We start from the raw sequence: 19,635 nt of genomic DNA on the forward strand, positions 1-19,635 counted from the left end.
AGTAGGAAAGAGGAAGCACACGAGTGAGCGTGACACAGAGATTAGTAGCCTTGTGTAACTTGTTTCTTATGATTGTTTGCACAACAACCAGTGAGAAGAGTGAATAGCAGTAATATATGGAGAAAGCGGGATGAATTTCTACACGCAGAGACTGTTTACTTTTGTGCTACTGCTAGAGCTAACGTAAAGTTTGAAGTCCGTTCATTACAAGTGAAGGACATTTTCTAGTTGAAGTTCGAGTCCCTCCGTTGGACATTTCGAGGGGTTTATCTGCTGTGTTCTGTGACTGGGAAGATACTCAGACGGAGTTTGGAGCAACTGGGATTTCTCTCGTGAGTTTGCTGGAGACGTGGAAGAGAAAAGAGAAACCAACGGAGTTCGTGTGGAAATGCTGATCGGATGCTGAGCCCGTTCGAGTGATGATACTGGGGTAAAGACGGGACAGAAACATTAACTCGAGGTATGTTTCTTTTATTTTGTTTGCTCGCTGACGAGTGAAGCGGCCATTGAGCACCGCATCAGGCCTGCTACGGTATTTTAGTTCATAATCATTTTGGTTGCGTAGATTGCATTAAGGTGTGTGTGGGCCCACAAAATATATTGATTTAAGTGACTTTGATGTTGTATTTGAGTTTTGCTGAATTGATGCATTTGCAGGTTATTAGGGTTTAACTTGTGACTGTGCATTTATAAAATATAGTACTGACTATATTTCCGGGACATTTTGTGTTGAAGGTTTTAAAAAGGACAATCACATTTTATTTAGTTTCTTATTTTGTTTGGATATAATTGTTTCTTTGAGTAAATAATTGAGATATATTTTTATAAAACCTTGTGGTGTGTTATTTTAGTTCCTGCAAAGAGGTTATCTTTTTATTCTGAGAGAGACATAGGCTACTTTTGGTTAAAAATCTTTATTAAAAACTATAATTTAAAAAGGGTAAATTCATAGATGGGTTGAAATAGTTCAATTGAGTAGTTTAACAGAGAGATCCAAGATAACATCTAAAACTAACAGATTAACTGACTGGTTACAAAGGGTTCTTATTATTGAACCCTTAAAAAGAATTCTGTATAGAACCTTTTAGGGGTTCCAAATACGTAGCGCTGATAGAACCTTTTAAAGTTCTATAGAACCTTTTCTTCTAAGACTTAATATTAACAATAATCATAATAATAATCATTTGACCTTCTCCGAACATTTGATCTACTAGTAGCCTATAGCTGGTCCTATTTGTAATATTTTATGCGATATTCCAACACGTTAAATTCCCAACTTTGGATGGAAACAGCATCATTAGAAGCTGTATTGTAAAGGAGATGATGCAGTTCTGCAAAATCGCTCTGAGTGGCGCTGCAATACCATACACTGCTAACTACAGCATTTAACAACAGATTTCGTGGCTTGGCGTGTGTCAGACATCACTTTGGCTTTGAACAATGAACAACCACGACGATTTTAAATCGGTCCGTTATTTGTGCTTTGGAGCAGCATAAATGAGTTGAGCGCATCTGCTATTTTTAGAGGAAACTATGGCGAGTGAAAACACAAGAACGCGGATGAGCACGATTCTTTATGTGATGTGTTTGCTGTTTAATTCCGGAGGAAATGCTGCTCAGATAAACTACTCCCTCCAAGAAGAATCCAAAACTGGAGTCACTGTAGGGAACATTGCAAAAGACTTGGGGATTGATCCGAATTTTTTGGAGAACCGGAATTTACGCATTGTCGCGGGGACAAAGCAAGAGCTCTTTCGGGTAAATCATGAAGACGGCGCTTTGTTTGTGAACCAGAGGATAGACAGAGAAGAGCTGTGTGCTAAAACCAACCCGTGTCTCATTCATCTTAAAGCAGTGATAGAAAATCCACTCGAAATGCACCAGATATCAGTTGACATCATCGATGTCAATGATAACCTGCCTAGTTTTTTGGAGGAAAACTACACATTGGAAATACTTGAATCTGGAATGACAGGAGCACGATTTCAGTTAGAGACTGCTCACGATCCAGATATAGGCTCAAACGACTTGCAGGCATATAAACTGAGCCAAAATCATTATTTTCGTTTAGAAACGGAAGACATGGGAGACGAAGGTAAGATCCCAGTCCTCATTCTACAAAAACCTCTTGATAGAGAAAAAAGCGCAAGGCATAAGCTAATATTAACTGCGACGGACGGCGGAAAGCCGCAGAAATCAACCACTGTAAATATTACTATTGTTGTCTCAGATGTTAATGATAATACTCCCGTTTGTGATAAACAAAAATACACAGTGAAGGTGAAAGAAAACGCCCCTGAAGGAACATTTCTGCTCCGCGTAAATGCTTCGGATGCAGATGATGGCAGAAATGGGGAAATTGAATATTCTTTAAGGAACAAGTTCAGGAACGGAGCATCTGAGGTTTTTGATTTAGATAGTTTAACGGGGGAGTTAAAGATAAAAGGCGGGTTAAATTATGAGGAAAGGCAAGTTTATGAGCTAAAGATAGTGGCTGCGGATAAGGGGGCCGTGTCATTATCCACACTATGTAATGTGCTTGTCAATGTTGAGGATGTCAACGACAACAGGCCTGAGATTGACGTCACCTCCGTATCTAGCCACATACCCGAGGATGCTCCTCCTGGGACTGTCGTGGCTCTGATGGGAGTTACTGACCTGGACTCGGGTATGAATGGAAAGATTGTTTGCGCACTGCCCACAAATATTCCCTTTGATCTAAAGCCATCGCCTGATGGGAACTTTTATTCTTTGGTAACTAAAGAACACATTGACAAAGAATCTAAATCATCTTATGACATTACCATAACAGCAAAAGATTTAGGAACACCGTCGTTATCATCAACGAGATCGATTCACGTCGAGGTCACGGATGTTAACGACAACAGCCCCGCATTTACTCAAAGCCCATATACATTCTACGTGGTTGAAAACAACAAACCAGGAATTGCTGTTTTCTCTTTAAGTGCTGCTGATATAGACGAAGGTGAAAACGCACGTGTCTCCTATTCAATTGATCGAGTGAATTCAGATCAACGCATTATATCATTTCTGAGTATTAATGAGGCGAATGGTACCGTTTACTCATTGAAGAGCTTTGACTTTGAGTCTTTAAAAACTTTTCAACTCTTTGTTCTCGCCAAAGACTCTGGAAGTCCGTCTCTGAGCAGTAACGTGACAGTGAACGTGTTTATTCTGGATCAGAACGACAACGTTCCGGTGATCTTATATCCAGTCAGCGCTAACGGTTCTGCTGAGGGTGTGGAAGAGATTCCCCGGAATGTGAACGCTGGTCATTTGGTGACTAAAGTCAGAGCCTATGACGCAGATATAGGATACAACGGCTGGTTATTGTTTTCACTGCAGGAAGTGAGTGAGCACAGTCTCTTTAGTTTGGACCGCTATACAGGACAGATAAGAACCCTTCGCTCATTCACAGAAACAGACGAGGCCCAGCATAAACTGCTCATACTGGTCAAAGACAATGGGAACGTTTCACTCTCAGCAACAGCGACTGTGATTGTCAAAGTTGTGGAGCCCAAAGAGGCTTTTGCAGCTTCTGATGTTAAAAACGCAGTAAAAGACGAGGAGGAAAACGACGTGACATTTTATCTGATCATCACTTTGGGCTCGGTTTCAGTGCTTTTTGTCATCAGCATCATCGTGTTGATTGTGATGCAGTGCTCGAAATCTACAGACTATTCGTCCAAGTATTTACAGGACACAAATTACGACGGGACTCTGTGTCACAGCATCCAGTACAGATCTGGAGACAAACGGTACATGTTAGTTGGACCCAGAATGAGTATCGGCTCTACAATAGCGCCAGGCAGTAATAGGAATACTCTAGTGATACCAGATCGCAGGAGGAGGGATTCTGGAGAGGTAAGATACATATTTTACAATTATTCTTATTTTAAAGTTTGCACGTTTGTGTAGTTGTTTCAAAGAGAACTGTCCATGGTGCTGAAATCCAAAACCACACATTCTCATGAAAATTTTCAACCCAGTGATGCCATTTAATAAAAGTGCAAATAATCAGTGTTCCAAATAAACCACAACATCTCAACAGTGGTGGGATTTTTTTCATATATATAGCTAAACTACATTAATCTTACTATTTATTTAAAAAAATACTCCGTTTGGCTCTCACCATTAAAATACATGAAATACAGAAAAACACATTTTTAGCTGAAACCTAAAACACTTAGTGAGTCGGTCACACTTATTAATGGCTGTAGGTTGAAATTTGTATGTTAAAATATAGTCTATAAATTATAAATATCTATTGACTCGAGCAAAATGATTACGCTTCCATTTTTAGCGCATTCTAAATAAAATCAACAGGAACCGAAATCTTTTTTTTATATATTGCAGCACACCTCTACCATCTCCATTATGTTGTGATATAATCATTTCACGGTGTCACTATATCAGTGCATTTTGTGATCTGTGACATTAAAAGGAAAACAATCTTTATTATGTAGTTTGTAGGTTTGCTTACAATCGAGTGAAGCAGGCTTCTGCATTGTCAGTTCTATAATCTAATGTTTCCTAGAACTGAAATTCTCCATTACCCGCTATATTATCAGTTAGCCTCACGGTGTCGGTATTATACAAGGAAACCTTTTTAATGCAGTCCCTCCTCTTTAAGACATTGACGTCACACAATTGTTCCTCTCCACCAAAAGCGCAATTCTGTGTTGTTGAAAAACACCCGCTAGTCGGCGTGGATTGCGGTGATTTGTTTGAAGAAATTGCACATTTCTGAGACATCTTGGTGAATTTGCTAATTAGGAAATCAAGGGCAACATTGATTTGTTTCGTGATCTAAAGCAGTTGCTTCATGATGGAAACCGATGGACAAAAGCGCAGATGGGAGTGCTGGTGGATCTCTTTGTGTTTTTCTTTTCTATTGTGCTTCGGACAGCATGTTTCAGCTCAGATAAGGTACTCTATTCCAGAGGAAGTGAAAGAAGGAACTATCGTTGGAAATATTGCAAAGGATTTGGGGCTTGAAGTCAGTGCTTTGGCGGACAGGCGGTTCCGTATTGTATCTGGATCCAATGAGGATTTTTTTCAGGTAAATCAGAACGGCGTCTTGCATGTTCATAAAAAAATAGACCGAGAATCGCTGTGTGATAGTCATAATGCATGCATGATCAATCTGAAGATTGTCGTCGAAAATCCCCTTGAAATACATTACATTGGAGTAGAGGTGATTGATGTAAATGACAATCCGCCTACTTTTAGTGAACATGAGAAACGATTAGAGATTTTGGAATCGACTGCTCGAGGGACGCGTTTTCAGCTTAAGGCAGCGCGTGACCCGGATGCAGGGGGCAATTCTATTCGTACATACAAATTAACCCAAAATGAACACTTTGATCTTGAAGTTAGAGATCAGGGAGAAGATAAACTGCCATTTTTAGTTTTACAAAAAACTCTTGACCGCGAGATTAATGACGAATATAATTTAGTTTTAACAGCAATAGATGGTGGAAATCCACAAAAATCCGGAACTCTGAATATTACAATTAACGTTCTTGACCTAAATGACAATAGACCGTTTTTTAGCCAAGAAATGTATTCTACAACTCTAAAAGAAAATATACAAGTTGGAACGCTAGTCATTCAGGTTCAAGCAAGTGATGCAGATTATGGTTCAAACGGAGAGGTCACATACGCATTTGGCAGCGATCAGAACCCAAAGGTGTATGAGATATTTAGTTTGGATAAACTGACAGGTGACATTCGTGTGAAAGGAGATATAGATTTTGAGGATAAATCTATTTACAAACTTGAAGTTCAAGCGTCTGATAATGGCCAGCCCCCTATGAAGACAGACTGTAGAGTTGTCGTAAAAATTTTAGACACAAACGATAATACGCCTGAGATCGATGTAACGTCACTGTCAAAGATGGTGCCTGAAGATTCCAGGCCTGGTACTGTAATCTCACTCATTAGTGTTACTGACAGAGACACTGGTGTAAACGGAAAAGTTGTGTGCACTCTTTCAGAAAATGTTCCATTTGAATTAAAACCATCAGTTCAGGACAACATGTTTTCGTTAGTCACTAAAAGGAACCTGGACCGTGAAATCATGTCAAATTATGACATTACAATAACAGCGACGGACTTGGGTCAGCCTCCACTGTCCTCCTTTAAAACTCTGAGCGTGCAGGTGTCTGATGTTAATGATAACCCACCTGAATTTAGCAAAAATCCTATTGAATTATATATGATTGAAAACAACGCTGCAGGCGCGCCCATTCTCACGCTGAGTGCTTTTGACAAAGACCTAAATGAAAATTCTGTGATTTCATTTCAGATTATTAAAGGGAGTGACGTGACATCGTTTCTAAATATTAATTCTGAAACAGGCGCAATTTATGCACTTAAAAGTTTTGATTTTGAAACTACCAAAACGTTCCAGTTCCATGTTCTCGCTAAAGATTCTGGAAGTCCGTCTCTGAGCAGTAACGTGACAGTGAACGTGTTTATTCTGGATCAGAACGACAACGTTCCGGTGATCTTATATCCAGTCAGCGCTAACGGTTCTGCTGAGGGTGTGGAAGAGATTCCCCGGAATGTGAACGCTGGTCATTTGGTGACTAAAGTCAGAGCCTATGACGCAGATATAGGATACAACGGCTGGTTATTGTTTTCACTGCAGGAAGTGAGTGAGCACAGTCTCTTTAGTTTGGACCGCTATACAGGACAGATAAGAACCCTTCGCTCATTCACAGAAACAGACGAGGCCCAGCATAAACTGCTCATACTGGTCAAAGACAATGGGAATGTTTCACTCTCAGCAACAGCGACTGTGATTGTCAAAGTTGTGGAGCCCAAAGAGGCTTTTGCAGCTTCTGATGTTAAAAACGCAGTAAAAGACGAGGAGGAAAACGACGTGACATTTTATCTGATCATCACTTTGGGCTCGGTTTCAGTGCTTTTTGTCATCAGCATCATCGTGTTGATTGTGATGCAGTGCTCGAAATCTACAGACTATTCGTCCAAGTATTTACAGGACACAAATTACGACGGGACTCTGTGTCACAGCATCCAGTACAGATCTGGAGACAAACGGTACATGTTAGTTGGACCCAGAATGAGTATCGGCTCTACAATAGCGCCAGGCAGTAATAGGAATACTCTAGTGATACCAGATCGCAGGAGGAGAGATTCTGGAGAGGTAAGGCTGGCGGATTTATTATTTTTTGCACTTTTTGAATTTAATGTATTATTTGCATATTCCGTTCTTTGGCGTGTCCTTCTCTTCTTGACTTTTCAGGTTTTGTTTTGGCATGGCTGTTTTAAATGTTTATAATTTATTGGGCTTTTTTATGTCAAGGTAGATTTGTACCAGATTTTGTTTTACCTGCACCCCTGTTCCCCACGGTTTTCATTGTCATTCTCGAAATCTTCCTCAGTCATGGAAACTGCATCAGTGTTATCAAGCTAAGTTACTTTGGATACTCTTATATAACAGTTGTATTCTTGAAGCTTCATCATTACATTTTTGTGTTGATTTTACTACTCATGAAAAGTGAAAACTCATTTTAGCGTTTAAATTGCACCATAAACACAATGCGTGCTATAGAAAAACATTTAGTGTGATCGGGTTGCATCATCAGTTGTGACAATATTAAGAATATTGCAATTATTTTATTGGACTCTGTCACTGCAAAAGGTAAATATAAGTTTGACCCGGAATCAGTTCTACTATAATCCCTGGCAGTAATGGAAACACTGTGGATTTTTTAATATAATTTTTATTTTTTAGTAAAAAAAATGACGCTTAATATCTAAACTCGGTGAGATCTGCACTACTTGCAATCTCTCTGCAACATTCGTTTGTGATATATGGGGCGGATTGAATGCCTTTGAATTAGCTGCGCTTTATACATCGCAGACGCAGTTATATATATTAGGCCTTTATGATCATAATTTGAATAATTTGTACTTAGACAAAAAGATTTACACAACTCCACTGTGTACTTGAACTTGTACATGAACAATGAGTTCAGAATACGGACATGTATTGTGTAAAAACAAAGTTTTTATTGGTAAATCTTACTTGTCATAGCTGATTCGTGCGGAACTGTCTTTGGAATTAGCTGTGTAACGTTGTGAATTTTAAGGTTTTATTTCATATGTATGTATAAAGGCATATAGAAAGAGATTTATATAAAAATTAAATATACACTGTATATGTATTTAAAATGAGAGTATATTTATATTGTATTTTTTTAGAGGTCAGGCATATGTACAATATATTAACTTAATGAAATTATATCTGCAAAAATGTATCAAACATTTGCTCTCTGTCTTAATCCTTTAGTTTAAGTGCATGGGATATTTAAAATACTGACATGTTGCAGTGGACCCCATGGTGTCAGTATTACACAAGGAAACGTTGTTTGTGTCAGGGATTTGTTTTGCGTCACACACTAGGTTTTCACCCAGGCTAGAGCGCACTGACTACTCTTCTAGTCTGGACATATTTGTCGATACTCGAGCAAAAGATGTTCTCAAATTCCTCCTCGAAGCATTTAAATAGATTTATACCTTAACGTTAATTGTAAGGATAATACATTTACTCGGGACGTGTTCCTCAGGCGACGGTTTTCATCATGGATGCTGGAGAACAAAGGCGACGATGGGAGTACTGGTGGATTTCTCTGTGTTTCTATTTGCTATTATGTCTCGGACAGCAGGTTTCAGCTCAGATAAGATACACTGTTCCAGAGGAGGTCAAAGAGGGAGCGATTGTTGGTAATATTGCAAAGGATTTGAGTCTCGATGTCAGTGCTTTGATGGACAGACGGTTTCGTATTGTTTCTGGCTCAAATGACGCCCTTTTTCAGGTAAATCAGAACAATGGCATCTTGTATGTGGATAAGCAAATCGACAGAGAGGCGCTGTGTGATGGAACTGATGCTTGCTTGATAAGTCTAAAAACAGTTGTTGAAAATCCACTTGAAATTCATTATGTAGAAGTTGAAATTACCGATGTAAATGATCATGCACCAAATTTTGCTTATAAAGACGTGCTTTTAGAAATAGCAGAATCAACCCTACCAGGTGAGGATTTTCAATTGCAGGAAGCACAGGACCCTGATGCCGGCGTGAATTCTGTTCGTTTTTATAAACTGAGCCAAACCGACTTTTTTGAACTTGAGTTTCGCGAAAATGGGGGAGAGAAAAAAGTCCCTGTCTTGAAATTGCGTAAATTACTTGACAGGGAGCGTCAGGTAACGCACAGTCTTATACTGACCGCTGTTGACGGTGGGAATCCGCCACGATCAGGGAGCATCGCTATTAATGTCACGGTGCTGGATGACAATGACAACAGGCCAAAATTCAGTCAAGAACTTTATTCTGTCACATTGCAAGAAAACGCTCCTGTTGGTACTCTTGTCATTAAATTAAATGCCACTGATTTAGATGAAGGTCAGAATGGCGAAATTGTGTATTCATTTGCAAAGAATATCGAAAAACAGGTTTACGACACCTTTGATTTGGACAGCTCTGGCGGTATTATGGTGAAAGGCAATTTGGATTTTGAGAAAAATAATGTTTATAGGTTCGGTGTAATGGCGTCAGATAAAGGCCAACCACCGAAGACAAGCAACTGTAGAATTATCATTAAACTGATTGACGAAAATGACAATGGACCAGAGATAGAAGTTACCTCACTGTCTGATGTAGTTCCCGAAGATTCCAAACCAGGAACGGTCATTTCACTTGTTAGTATTACTGATAAAGATTCTGGCGTCAATGGCAAAGTTGTTTGTAGAATATCTGACAATGTTCCTTTTGAACTAAAGCCGTCATTCAAAGATAATATGTACTCTCTTGTGACGAATGCAAAGTTGGATAGAGAGCTCGTTTCTCGATATGATGTCACAATAACAGCCACAGACCTTGGTCAGCCTCCTTTGTCCTCTATCAAAACACTAAAAGTGCAGATATCAGATGTGAACGATAACGTTCCAGAATTTCCTCACAATCCTTTAGAACTGTATTTAATGGAAAATAACGCTCCAGGAGCATTCATATACTCTGTTAGCGCCTTCGATAAAGACATGAATGAAAATGCAGCAATTACCTATCAAATAATTAGAGAAGATGGAGCAAAAAGTCACATGTCGTCCTTCCTTAATGTGAATTCAGACAATGGACATATCCACGCGCTTAAAAGTTTCGACTTTGAAACTCTTAAAACGTTCCAGTTCCATGTTCTCGCCACAGACTCTGGAAGTCCGTCTCTGAGCAGTAACGTGACCGTGAACGTGTTTATTCTGGATCAGAACGACAACGTTCCGGTGATCTTATATCCAGTCAGCGCTAACGGTTCTGCTGAGGGTGTGGAAGAGATTCCCCGGAATGTGAACGCTGGTCATTTGGTGACTAAAGTCAGAGCCTATGACGCAGATATAGGATACAACGGCTGGTTATTGTTTTCACTGCAGGAAGTGAGTGAACACAGTCTCTTTAGTTTGGACCGCTATACAGGACAGATAAGAACCCTTCGCTCATTCACAGAAACAGACGAGGCCCAGCATAAACTGCTCATACTGGTCAAAGACAATGGGAACGTTTCACTCTCAGCAACAGCGACTGTGATTGTCAAAGTTGTGGAGCCCAAGGAGGCTTTTGCAGCTTCTGATATTAAAAACGCAGTAAAAGACGAGGAGGAAAACGACGTGACATTTTATCTTATCATCACTTTGGGCTCGGTTTCAGTGCTTTTTGTCATCAGCATCATCGTGTTGATTGTGATGCAGTGCTCGAAATCTACAGACTATTCGTCCAAGTATTTACAGGACACAAATTACGACGGGACTCTGTGTCACAGCATCCAGTACAGATCTGGAGACAAACGGTACATGTTAGTTGGACCCAGAATGAGTATCGGCTCTACAATAGCGCCAGGCAGTAATAGGAATACTCTAGTGATACCAGATCGCAGGCGGAGAGATTCTGGAGAGGTAAGGATATTCAGTTATTCATTATTATTACGCTCACCGTTTTGCCTTGCATATTTTTTTTATTATTCGTTATTATTGTAATTTCTGCAAAATCCTATGCGTTTACAGATTTGTTATGTCCTCACACAAAACTTGTTTAGTACTTTGACAACTTTGTCTGGTCATATTGTAACAGCTCGATAGGAGCTGTTCTCTGGGTTGGTGCTGAAATTAAATGCAATTCATTGAGAATTTTTCCAAGGGGTGAATTAAAATGTTTTTAAACATTTGCCACGTGCATATGGCGCTCGTTATCGTTTTATGCTCCGTTTTTACATGGATGTTTTATTTGTTTATAAAATATAGGGATACTGCATTTACATTTTCAAGAAATAGCGGGCACTTATTGCTCTTTCAGCATGACATAAATAGATGAAGGGTTTAGTTCCATGATATTCAAGATAATGTTCTCAAAAATGTTCCACGAGTTATTTCAATAGATCGATGGGTTGTGTGATGGAATTGTTGCTGATTTGATACGTATAAAGCTGTTGTTAAATCATCTAAAAAATTATTTAGCAAAAAACAGATTTTCCCTGCAAGTTTTTAGAAGGAAATGATGGCATGGCATGCAATCCGTTTGATTTCGTAAATTGAACTAAACTGATCTAATTTGAATTAGGTACATTTCCTTTTGATTATTAGTACATTTCCTATTGATTATTAGGTATTTATAATGGTTATCCTCGAAACAGAGACACGAGGATAATGGGCGTTTAATGCACAAATGCTGGAAAAAGGTGTTGCTGTTGTTTGTTTTTGTAATACAACATTTCCACAGACGAAATACACAAGTAAAGTCGCATGCAAGGTCGCTTCAGCTTTTAAAAAAATAGAACAACACGTTTTTATTTGCTATTTCTGGATTCTTATATAGTTTTTGCTAATATGCGCCATTCTTCACAAACCTCATGGTGTCATTGTTGTACAGGGAAAGCGTCTATTCGCCCTGCCCCCCATATTCTAGTTTGCATTTGCAGGTTGTTCAACGCAAAAAGAGGATGATATTTGTTTGAAGACGGACAAAGACAGAACTGCGTAATGCCTTTCCGTGCTTTACTTTTGCTTGTTCGGTTAATATGAATCTATAGGTTATTTATAGTGGCATTTACTTCTAGATTTTGCTATCGTTCAAAATGGATGCTGGAAGACAAAGGTGCAAAGGGGAGCACTGGTGGATGATTATCTGTTTTCTTCTGTGCTTTGGACAGCTGCTTTCAGCTCAAATAAGATACTCTATTCCAGAGGAGGTCAAAGAGGGATATGTTGTAGGAAATATCGCCAAGGATTTGGGACTTGATGCGAGCACTTTGATGGACAGACGGTTCCGTATCGTGTCTGGATCAGATGACGCGCTTTTCGTGGTAAATCAAAACAATGGTGTCTTATATGTTCAAAGGAAAATTGACAGAGAGGCACTGTGTGATAGTATTGGAGCATGCTTGATTAACCTTAAAATAGTGGTGGAAAATCCACTCGAGATCCATTATATCGCCGTTGAGATAAATGATGTTAATGATCACGCCCCTACATTCACAGAAAAAGAAAAGCTATTGGAAATTTCTGAAAACACACTTCAAGGAACGCGTTTTCAGCTGCAAGCTGCGAATGACCCTGATAGTGGAGTGAATTCTGTGCGCTTGTATAAATTGAGTCAAAACGAGCATTTTGATTTAGAAATAAGAGACAGGGCAGAAGATAAACTGCCTTTTCTGGTTTTACAAAAGCCCCTTGACCGTGAGCAAAATGCTAAACACAGTATAATATTAACAGCAATAGATGGCGGCAATCCGCCTAGATCAGGATCGCTAAACATAACAGTACTTGTTCTTGATGTGAATGACAACCGCCCTGTGTTTAGTCAAGATGTTTATTCTTCAACGCTGCATGAAAACGTGCAAAATGGAACTTTGGTAATGAAAATTCTCGCAAGTGATTCTGATTACGGTCCAAATGGTGACGTGACTTATACCTTTGGAGGGGCAAACAACCAGAATATTTTTAGCTTGGATAGATTAACTGGTGAAATTCGTGTTATAGGAGAGGTGGACTTTGAAAAGAATAATGTTTATAAGTTGGATATACAGGCATCTGACAATGGGCAACCGCCTTTGACCACTGACTGTCGAGTCATTTTAAAAATACTTGACATAAATGATAATAAGCCGACTATCGAAGTGACGTCATTATCGAAGATCGTGCCTGAAGATTCCAAGTCCGGTACTGTAATCTCACTCATTAGTGTTACTGACAGAGACACTGGTGTAAACGGAAAAGTTGTGTGCACTCTCTCAGAAAATGTTCCATTTGAAGTAAAACCATCAGTTCAGGACAACATGTACTCTTTAGTTACTAAAGGAGTCCTGGATCGAGAAACTGTATCACATTATGACATTACAATAACAGCGATGGACTTGGGTCAGCCTCCACTGTCCTCCTTTAAAACTCTGAGCGTGCAGGTGTCCGATGTTAATGATAACCCACCTGAATTTAGCAAAAATCCTATTGAATTATATATGATTGAAAACAATGCTGCAGGCGCGCCCATTCTCACGCTGAGTGCTTTTGACAAAGACCTCAATGAAAACTCTGTGATTTCATATCAGATTATTAAAGGGAATGGGACACAAAGTGACATGACATCGTTTTTAAATACGAATTCGGAGACAGGTGCAATTTATGCACTTAAAAGTTTCGATTTTGAAACAACCAAAAAGTTCCAGTTCCAAGTTCAAGCTAAAGACTCTGGAAGTCCGTCTCTGAGCAGTAACGTGACAGTGAACGTGTTTATTCTGGATCAGAACGACAACGTTCCGGTGATCTTATATCCAGTCAGCGCTAACGGTTCTGCTGAGGGTGTGGAAGAGATTCCCCGGAATGTGAACGCTGGTCATTTGGTGACTAAAGTCAGAGCCTATGACGCAGATATAGGATACAACGGCTGGTTATTGTTTTCACTGCAGGAAGTGAGTGAGCACAGTCTCTTTAGTTTGGACCGCTATACAGGACAGATAAGAACCCTTCGCTCATTCACAGAAACAGACGAGGCCCAGCATAAACTGCTCATACTGGTCAAAGACAATGGGAACGTTTCACTCTCAGCAACAGCGACTGTGATTGTCAAAGTTGTGGAGCCCAAAGAGGCTTTTGCAGCTTCTGATGTTAAAAACGCAGTAAAAGACGAGGAGGAAAACGACGTGACATTTTATCTGATCATCACTTTGGGCTCGGTTTCAGTGCTTTTTGTCATCAGCATCATCGTGTTGATTGTGATGCAGTGCTCGAAATCTACAGACTATTCGTCCAAGTATTTACAGGACACAAATTACGACGGGACTCTGTGTCACAGCATCCAGTACAGATCTGGAGACAAACGGTACATGTTAGTTGGACCCAGAATGAGTATCGGCTCTACAATAGCGCCAGGCAGTAATAGGAATACTCTAGTGATACCAGATCGCAGGAGGAGAGATTCTGGAGAGGTAAGGCTGGCGGATTTATTCCTTCTGCACAGTTTAATTTAGATTTATCAGTTATATATGAAACTTTTGTTGTCTCTTCATGTTTTCTTTTGGAATGGCTGAACATGTTCATTCATCAATTTTTGTTTTGTTTACGAAAAGGTGAATATGAGAGTCAAATATGACCACAGACGTATTTTCTCGTCTTATAAATTATCAAATGTTATTAACATCCTTTTTAGCCAGGTGTCACATATGGTCAACGAATTTATAAGGTTAAGTGTACTGTATATGAAGATTTTTAGAAATAGTAAATAAAACAGGTGATTGTTGTACATTTTTTTAAGACTGTTTCAGTCTTTCTACTTATAGTCAATTTAACAATCAAATACAAGGAATATTTTTTTTAAATAAATTTCTGAGTGAATATTCGGTAACACTTTACTTTAAGGTGTGTGCATAAGACCGACATGACACCTTCATAAACATGACAACCAAGAACATGAAGGGGGTTTTATACATTTGTTTGACAAGTTAGTGTCATTCGCTCAATAACATTTTTAAAATATGACATAGTTTGAGATGTCTTTGGTATGACACCTTGACATAAACCAATAATTCATAACCTGTCAGTGTCTTTGTCATGACAACTTGACATTGTTAAGACAACACAACCTGTCAAACATGACCGCAGATTAAATATCAAACTTAAGAAACCACCTAGCTTTATTGGATAACATTACATTAAACTGACAGATGATTGGTTTTGACATTGGCTGTCATGAAGCCATTTAACTTTTTAATGACAAATTCAGTTATTACCACTGTAGTCGAGGTAACGAAAAATATTAATGACACAGCAGTTATAATGCCAATGTCAGAATTGTAATGTTAATCCATAAAGCTAAGTGGTTTATTAAATTTGATAATTAAGCTGCTATCAATGTCATGTTTTACATATTTATGACAATTTATGTTGTCTTGATAATGTCATGGTTGTATTGGTTTGTCAAGTTGCCATAACAAAGACATCTTTGTTGCATATTTGCATTAAAAATGTAATAATTGAGCGGATTGCATAACACCTCCTTCATATTCATGACGTGGTATATCATGATTATGAAAGTTTCATCATGTCTTATGCACACCCCTTCAAATAATTTCTTACCGAATATTCTTTTCTTACACTAATTGTATTTTTCTTTGTATCTGTATTTTTATGAGGAAGGATTATAGCAATCATTTCTGTTTTGACGGCCATGCGGTGACCACTGATAAAATAACGAGTTTTTTTTTTTTTAAGATCTGTCCTTTTCATTTTCGTGATTGTAGTTTTTTTTTTTTTTTTTTTTCCAAAAACAAATCCACTCCACATGGTGTCAGTGTTACTCTAGGTTACTGTCTTGAAGCAAGCCCTTCCCCATCAGGCGTCAGCTGAGACACACAACCGTGTTTTGTGCAGAGAGAAGGGTCAGCATAACTGCGTTCATAGCAGTGGTAACTAATAATTTCATCGTATGCCGTTTTTGATAATGCACATGATATCAGAGATTTGTGTTTCGTGAGAAGGGCATTTTTTATCCGAAATTATTCAATTGTATCTTTCTTTGCGATGGATGTCGGAGGACAATGGAGCAGACGACCGAGCTTGTGGATTACTCTGTCTTTGCTGTCGTGCTTAGGGAACCTGGTTTGTGCACAGATAAAATACAATGTCCCGGAGGAAGTGAAAGAAGGATCTGTTGTGGGGAATATTGCTAAGGATTTAAACCTTGATATCAGTAATTTGTCGCACCGACGGTTTCGTATTGTTTCTGGACCTGATGACGCGCTTTTCCAGGTAAATCAGAACAATGGGGAACTGTATGTCAATAAGAGAATCGACAGAGAGAAGCTGTGTGATGGAAACACTGTTTGTTCGATAAGTTTGAAATGTGTTGTTGAAGATCCCTTAGAGGTGCATTACATAGAAGTTGAAATAACTGATGTAAACGATAATCCACCCATTTTCCCGAGATCTGAGCAGCAATTTGAAATAGCAGAGCATACGCTTTTGGGAACGCGTTTTCAAGTCCAAACTGCCAAAGATCCTGATCTGGGAACGAATACGGTTCGATATTATAAATTAAGTCAGAATGAGCTGTTTGATATTGACATTCGAGAAAGGCATGCAACAAAAATACCATTTTTAGTTTTGAAGAAAGCGCTGGACAGAGAAAGGCAAGGCAACCATAGACTCACATTAACAGCCATAGATGGTGGAAATCCACAGAAATCAGGGACTCTGAACATTTCTGTTATTGTTCTAGATAATAATGACAATCGTCCAGTCTTTAGCCGCGACTCATATTCTGCAACAATCCTGGAAAATGCACCTCTTGGCACTGTCGTAATTAAAATAAACGCAACTGATTTAGATGATGGAATAAATGGGGAAATCGAGTACTCTTTAGGCGACAATTTGGATGGAAAAATCCACGACCTGTTTAAGCTTGACAAAAACACGGGCGAATTACAAGTTAAAGGCAACATAGACTTTGAGGAAACTGATGTCTTTAAATTAGATGTACAGGCATCAGATAAAGGCCAGCCTCCACTTATAACTGAAGCAGAACTCAACATTAAAGTCACAGATGTTAATGATAACTCTCCTGAAATTGAGATAACATCACTTTCTAGTGTTATATCTGAAAATGCAAATCCTGGAACGGCCATAGCCTTAATCAGTGTTTCAGACAAGGACTCCGGTGTCAATGGCAGAGTCATTTGTACATTACCCGAAAATATGCCATTTGAGCTGAAATCATCATTTAAAGAGAATATGTATTCGTTAGTAACAAAAGGGCGTTTAGATAGAGAAGATACGTCAAGCTATGAGATCACTGTAACGGCCACTGACTTAGGACAACCACCATTGTCTTCTTTTAAAATATTAAATATACAGGTCTCTGATGTAAATGATAATTCCCCACAGTTTACCCAAAACAAAATTGAGCTTTATTTATCTGAAAACAATGCCCCTGGCGCTTCTATATTCTCTGTCACTGCTTTTGATAAAGACTTAAACGAAAATGCTGCAATAACATATAACCTAAATCAAGGCGATTTGACCCCTTTTCTAAATATTAATTCAGAAACGGGTATAATTTATGCGCTAAAAAGTTTTGATTTTGAAACTCTTAAAACGTTCCAGTTCCATGTTCGCGCCACAGACTCTGGAAGTCCGTCTCTGAGCAGTAACGTGACAGTGAACGTGTTTATTCTGGATCAGAACGACAACGTTCCGGTGATCTTATATCCAGTCAGCGCTAACGGTTCTGCTGAGGGTGTGGAAGAGATTCCCCGGAATGTGAACGCTGGTCATTTGGTGACTAAAGTCAGAGCCTATGACGCAGATATAGGATACAACGGCTGGTTATTGTTTTCACTGCAGGAAGTGAGTGAGCACAGTCTCTTTAGTTTGGACCGCTATACAGGACAGATAAGAACCCTTCGCTCATTCACAGAAACAGACGAGGCCCAGCATAAACTGCTCATACTGGTCAAAGACAATGGGAACGTTTCACTCTCAGCAACAGCGACTGTGATTGTCAAAGTTGTGGAGCCCAAAGAGGCTTTTGCAGCTTCTGATGTTAAAAACGCAGTAAAAGACGAGGAGGAAAACGACGTGACATTTTATCTGACCATCACTTTGGGCTCGGTTTCAGTGCTTTTTGTCATCAGCATCATCGTGTTGATTGTGATGCAGTGCTCGAAATCTACAGACTATTCGTCCAAGTATTTACAGGACACAAATTACGACGGGACTCTGTGTCACAGCATCCAGTACAGATCTGGAGACAAACGGTACATGTTAGTTGGACCCAGAATGAGTATCGGCTCTACAATAGCGCCAGGCAGTAATAGGAATACTCTAGTGATACCAGATCGCAGGAGGAGGGATTCTGGAGAGGTAAGGACAACCAGTTCATTAATTACAATCACAGAGTTGGTTTGATATTTGTATAATTGAAAATTGTATGCTTTTATACAGTTATGATGTAACAGCACAACATCTCGTTAGTAAAAGTACCTTGTTTGACAACTTTGATTTTCTGATCGTGTTGTAAATAACCGCAGATTTCAGGGAGCTGTTCGCCGCTTTGGTGCTGAAACTAGATGTAATTCCTTTAGAATAGACTTCATCGTCAAATTTGTAATTTCTGTGACATAAAAATGCTTAAACGTCTTTTGCATGTTATGAGAACATTTTAAAAAGCATCACTATAAGTCGTCAAACTACTGGACGGATGTAAACTTTCATTAAAAATGTACATTTAAACATAAAATAAGTACACTCTAAAAAATGCTGGGTTGTTTTAACCCAATTTTGGGTCAAATATGGACAAACCCGAAATGTTGGGTTAAAAATGTAATGTAAAAATTTAACCCAACGGCTGGGTTAGTCCATATTTGACCCAAAGTTGGATTAAAACAACCCAGCATTTTTTAGAGTGTATGTATAACTGTGAGTGGTATTTTGAACCACTTGGTGTCAAAGAAGAGGAGGAGGAGGAGAGATTCCGGAGTTTTGTAAAGTATTTTTGAAGATGTTAATAGGGGTTATAGCCTATTTTTATTATATATTATTGTATTATTACACTCTAAAAAATGCTGGGTTGTTTTAACCCAACTTTGGGTCAAATATGGACTAACCCAGCTGTTGGGTTAAATTTTTACATTACATTTTTAACCCAACATTTCGGGTTTGTCCATATTTGACCCAAAATTGGGTTAAAACAACCCAGCATTTTTTAGAGTGTATATTTATATTATTGTGAATAATGTATTGCAGTTTGCAGACGTTTTCACAAAATGCTCTTTAGTGTGTTTTCGTCAAACTCCATGTGTTGAGCATTATTTATTATTTATTTATTTTGGAGATGAGCTATATATATATATATATATATATATATACACTCTAAAAAATGCTGGGTTGTTTTAACCCAACTTTGGGTCAAATATGGACTAACCCAGCCGTTGGGTTAAATTTTTACATGACATTTTTAACCCAGCATTTTGGGTTTGTCCATATTTGACCCAAAATTGGGTTAAAACAACCCAGCATTTTTTAGAGTGTATATATATATATATATATA

General features: G+C 38.8%; 1 protein-coding gene and 4 pseudogenes across 1 annotated transcript; all 5 read left to right on the plus strand.

Moving 5' to 3' along the window:
• Nucleotides 1–1,410: 1,410 nt before the first annotated feature.
• On the plus strand, nucleotides 1,411–4,449 carry LOC148977597 (protocadherin alpha-8-like). The gene is made up of 2 exons (XM_089135192.1): nucleotides 1,411–3,885; nucleotides 4,438–4,449. The coding sequence occupies exons 1-2, from the start codon at nucleotides 1,534–1,536 to the stop codon at nucleotides 4,447–4,449; spliced, it is 2,364 nt and encodes a 787-aa protein (XP_088991318.1). The 5' UTR covers nucleotides 1,411–1,533.
• A 247-nt stretch (nucleotides 4,450–4,696) lies between these two features.
• Nucleotides 4,697–8,474, plus strand: LOC120473257 (protocadherin alpha-7 pseudogene; annotated as a pseudogene).
• On the plus strand, nucleotides 8,472–12,078 carry LOC120473256 (protocadherin alpha-8 pseudogene; annotated as a pseudogene).
• On the plus strand, nucleotides 12,015–14,560 carry LOC120473255 (protocadherin alpha-8 pseudogene; annotated as a pseudogene).
• Nucleotides 14,561–15,930: 1,370 nt separating this feature from the next.
• LOC120473254 (protocadherin alpha-2 pseudogene) lies at nucleotides 15,931–18,494 on the plus strand (annotated as a pseudogene).
• The last annotated feature ends 1,141 nt before the right edge of the window (nucleotides 18,495–19,635 follow it).

The sequence above is a fragment of the Pimephales promelas genome, chromosome 9, assembly GCF_988280905.1.
Source record: "Pimephales promelas chromosome 9, fPimPro1.hap1.1, whole genome shotgun sequence".
In the NCBI taxonomy this organism is placed as follows: domain Eukaryota; kingdom Metazoa; phylum Chordata; class Actinopteri; order Cypriniformes; family Leuciscidae; genus Pimephales; species Pimephales promelas.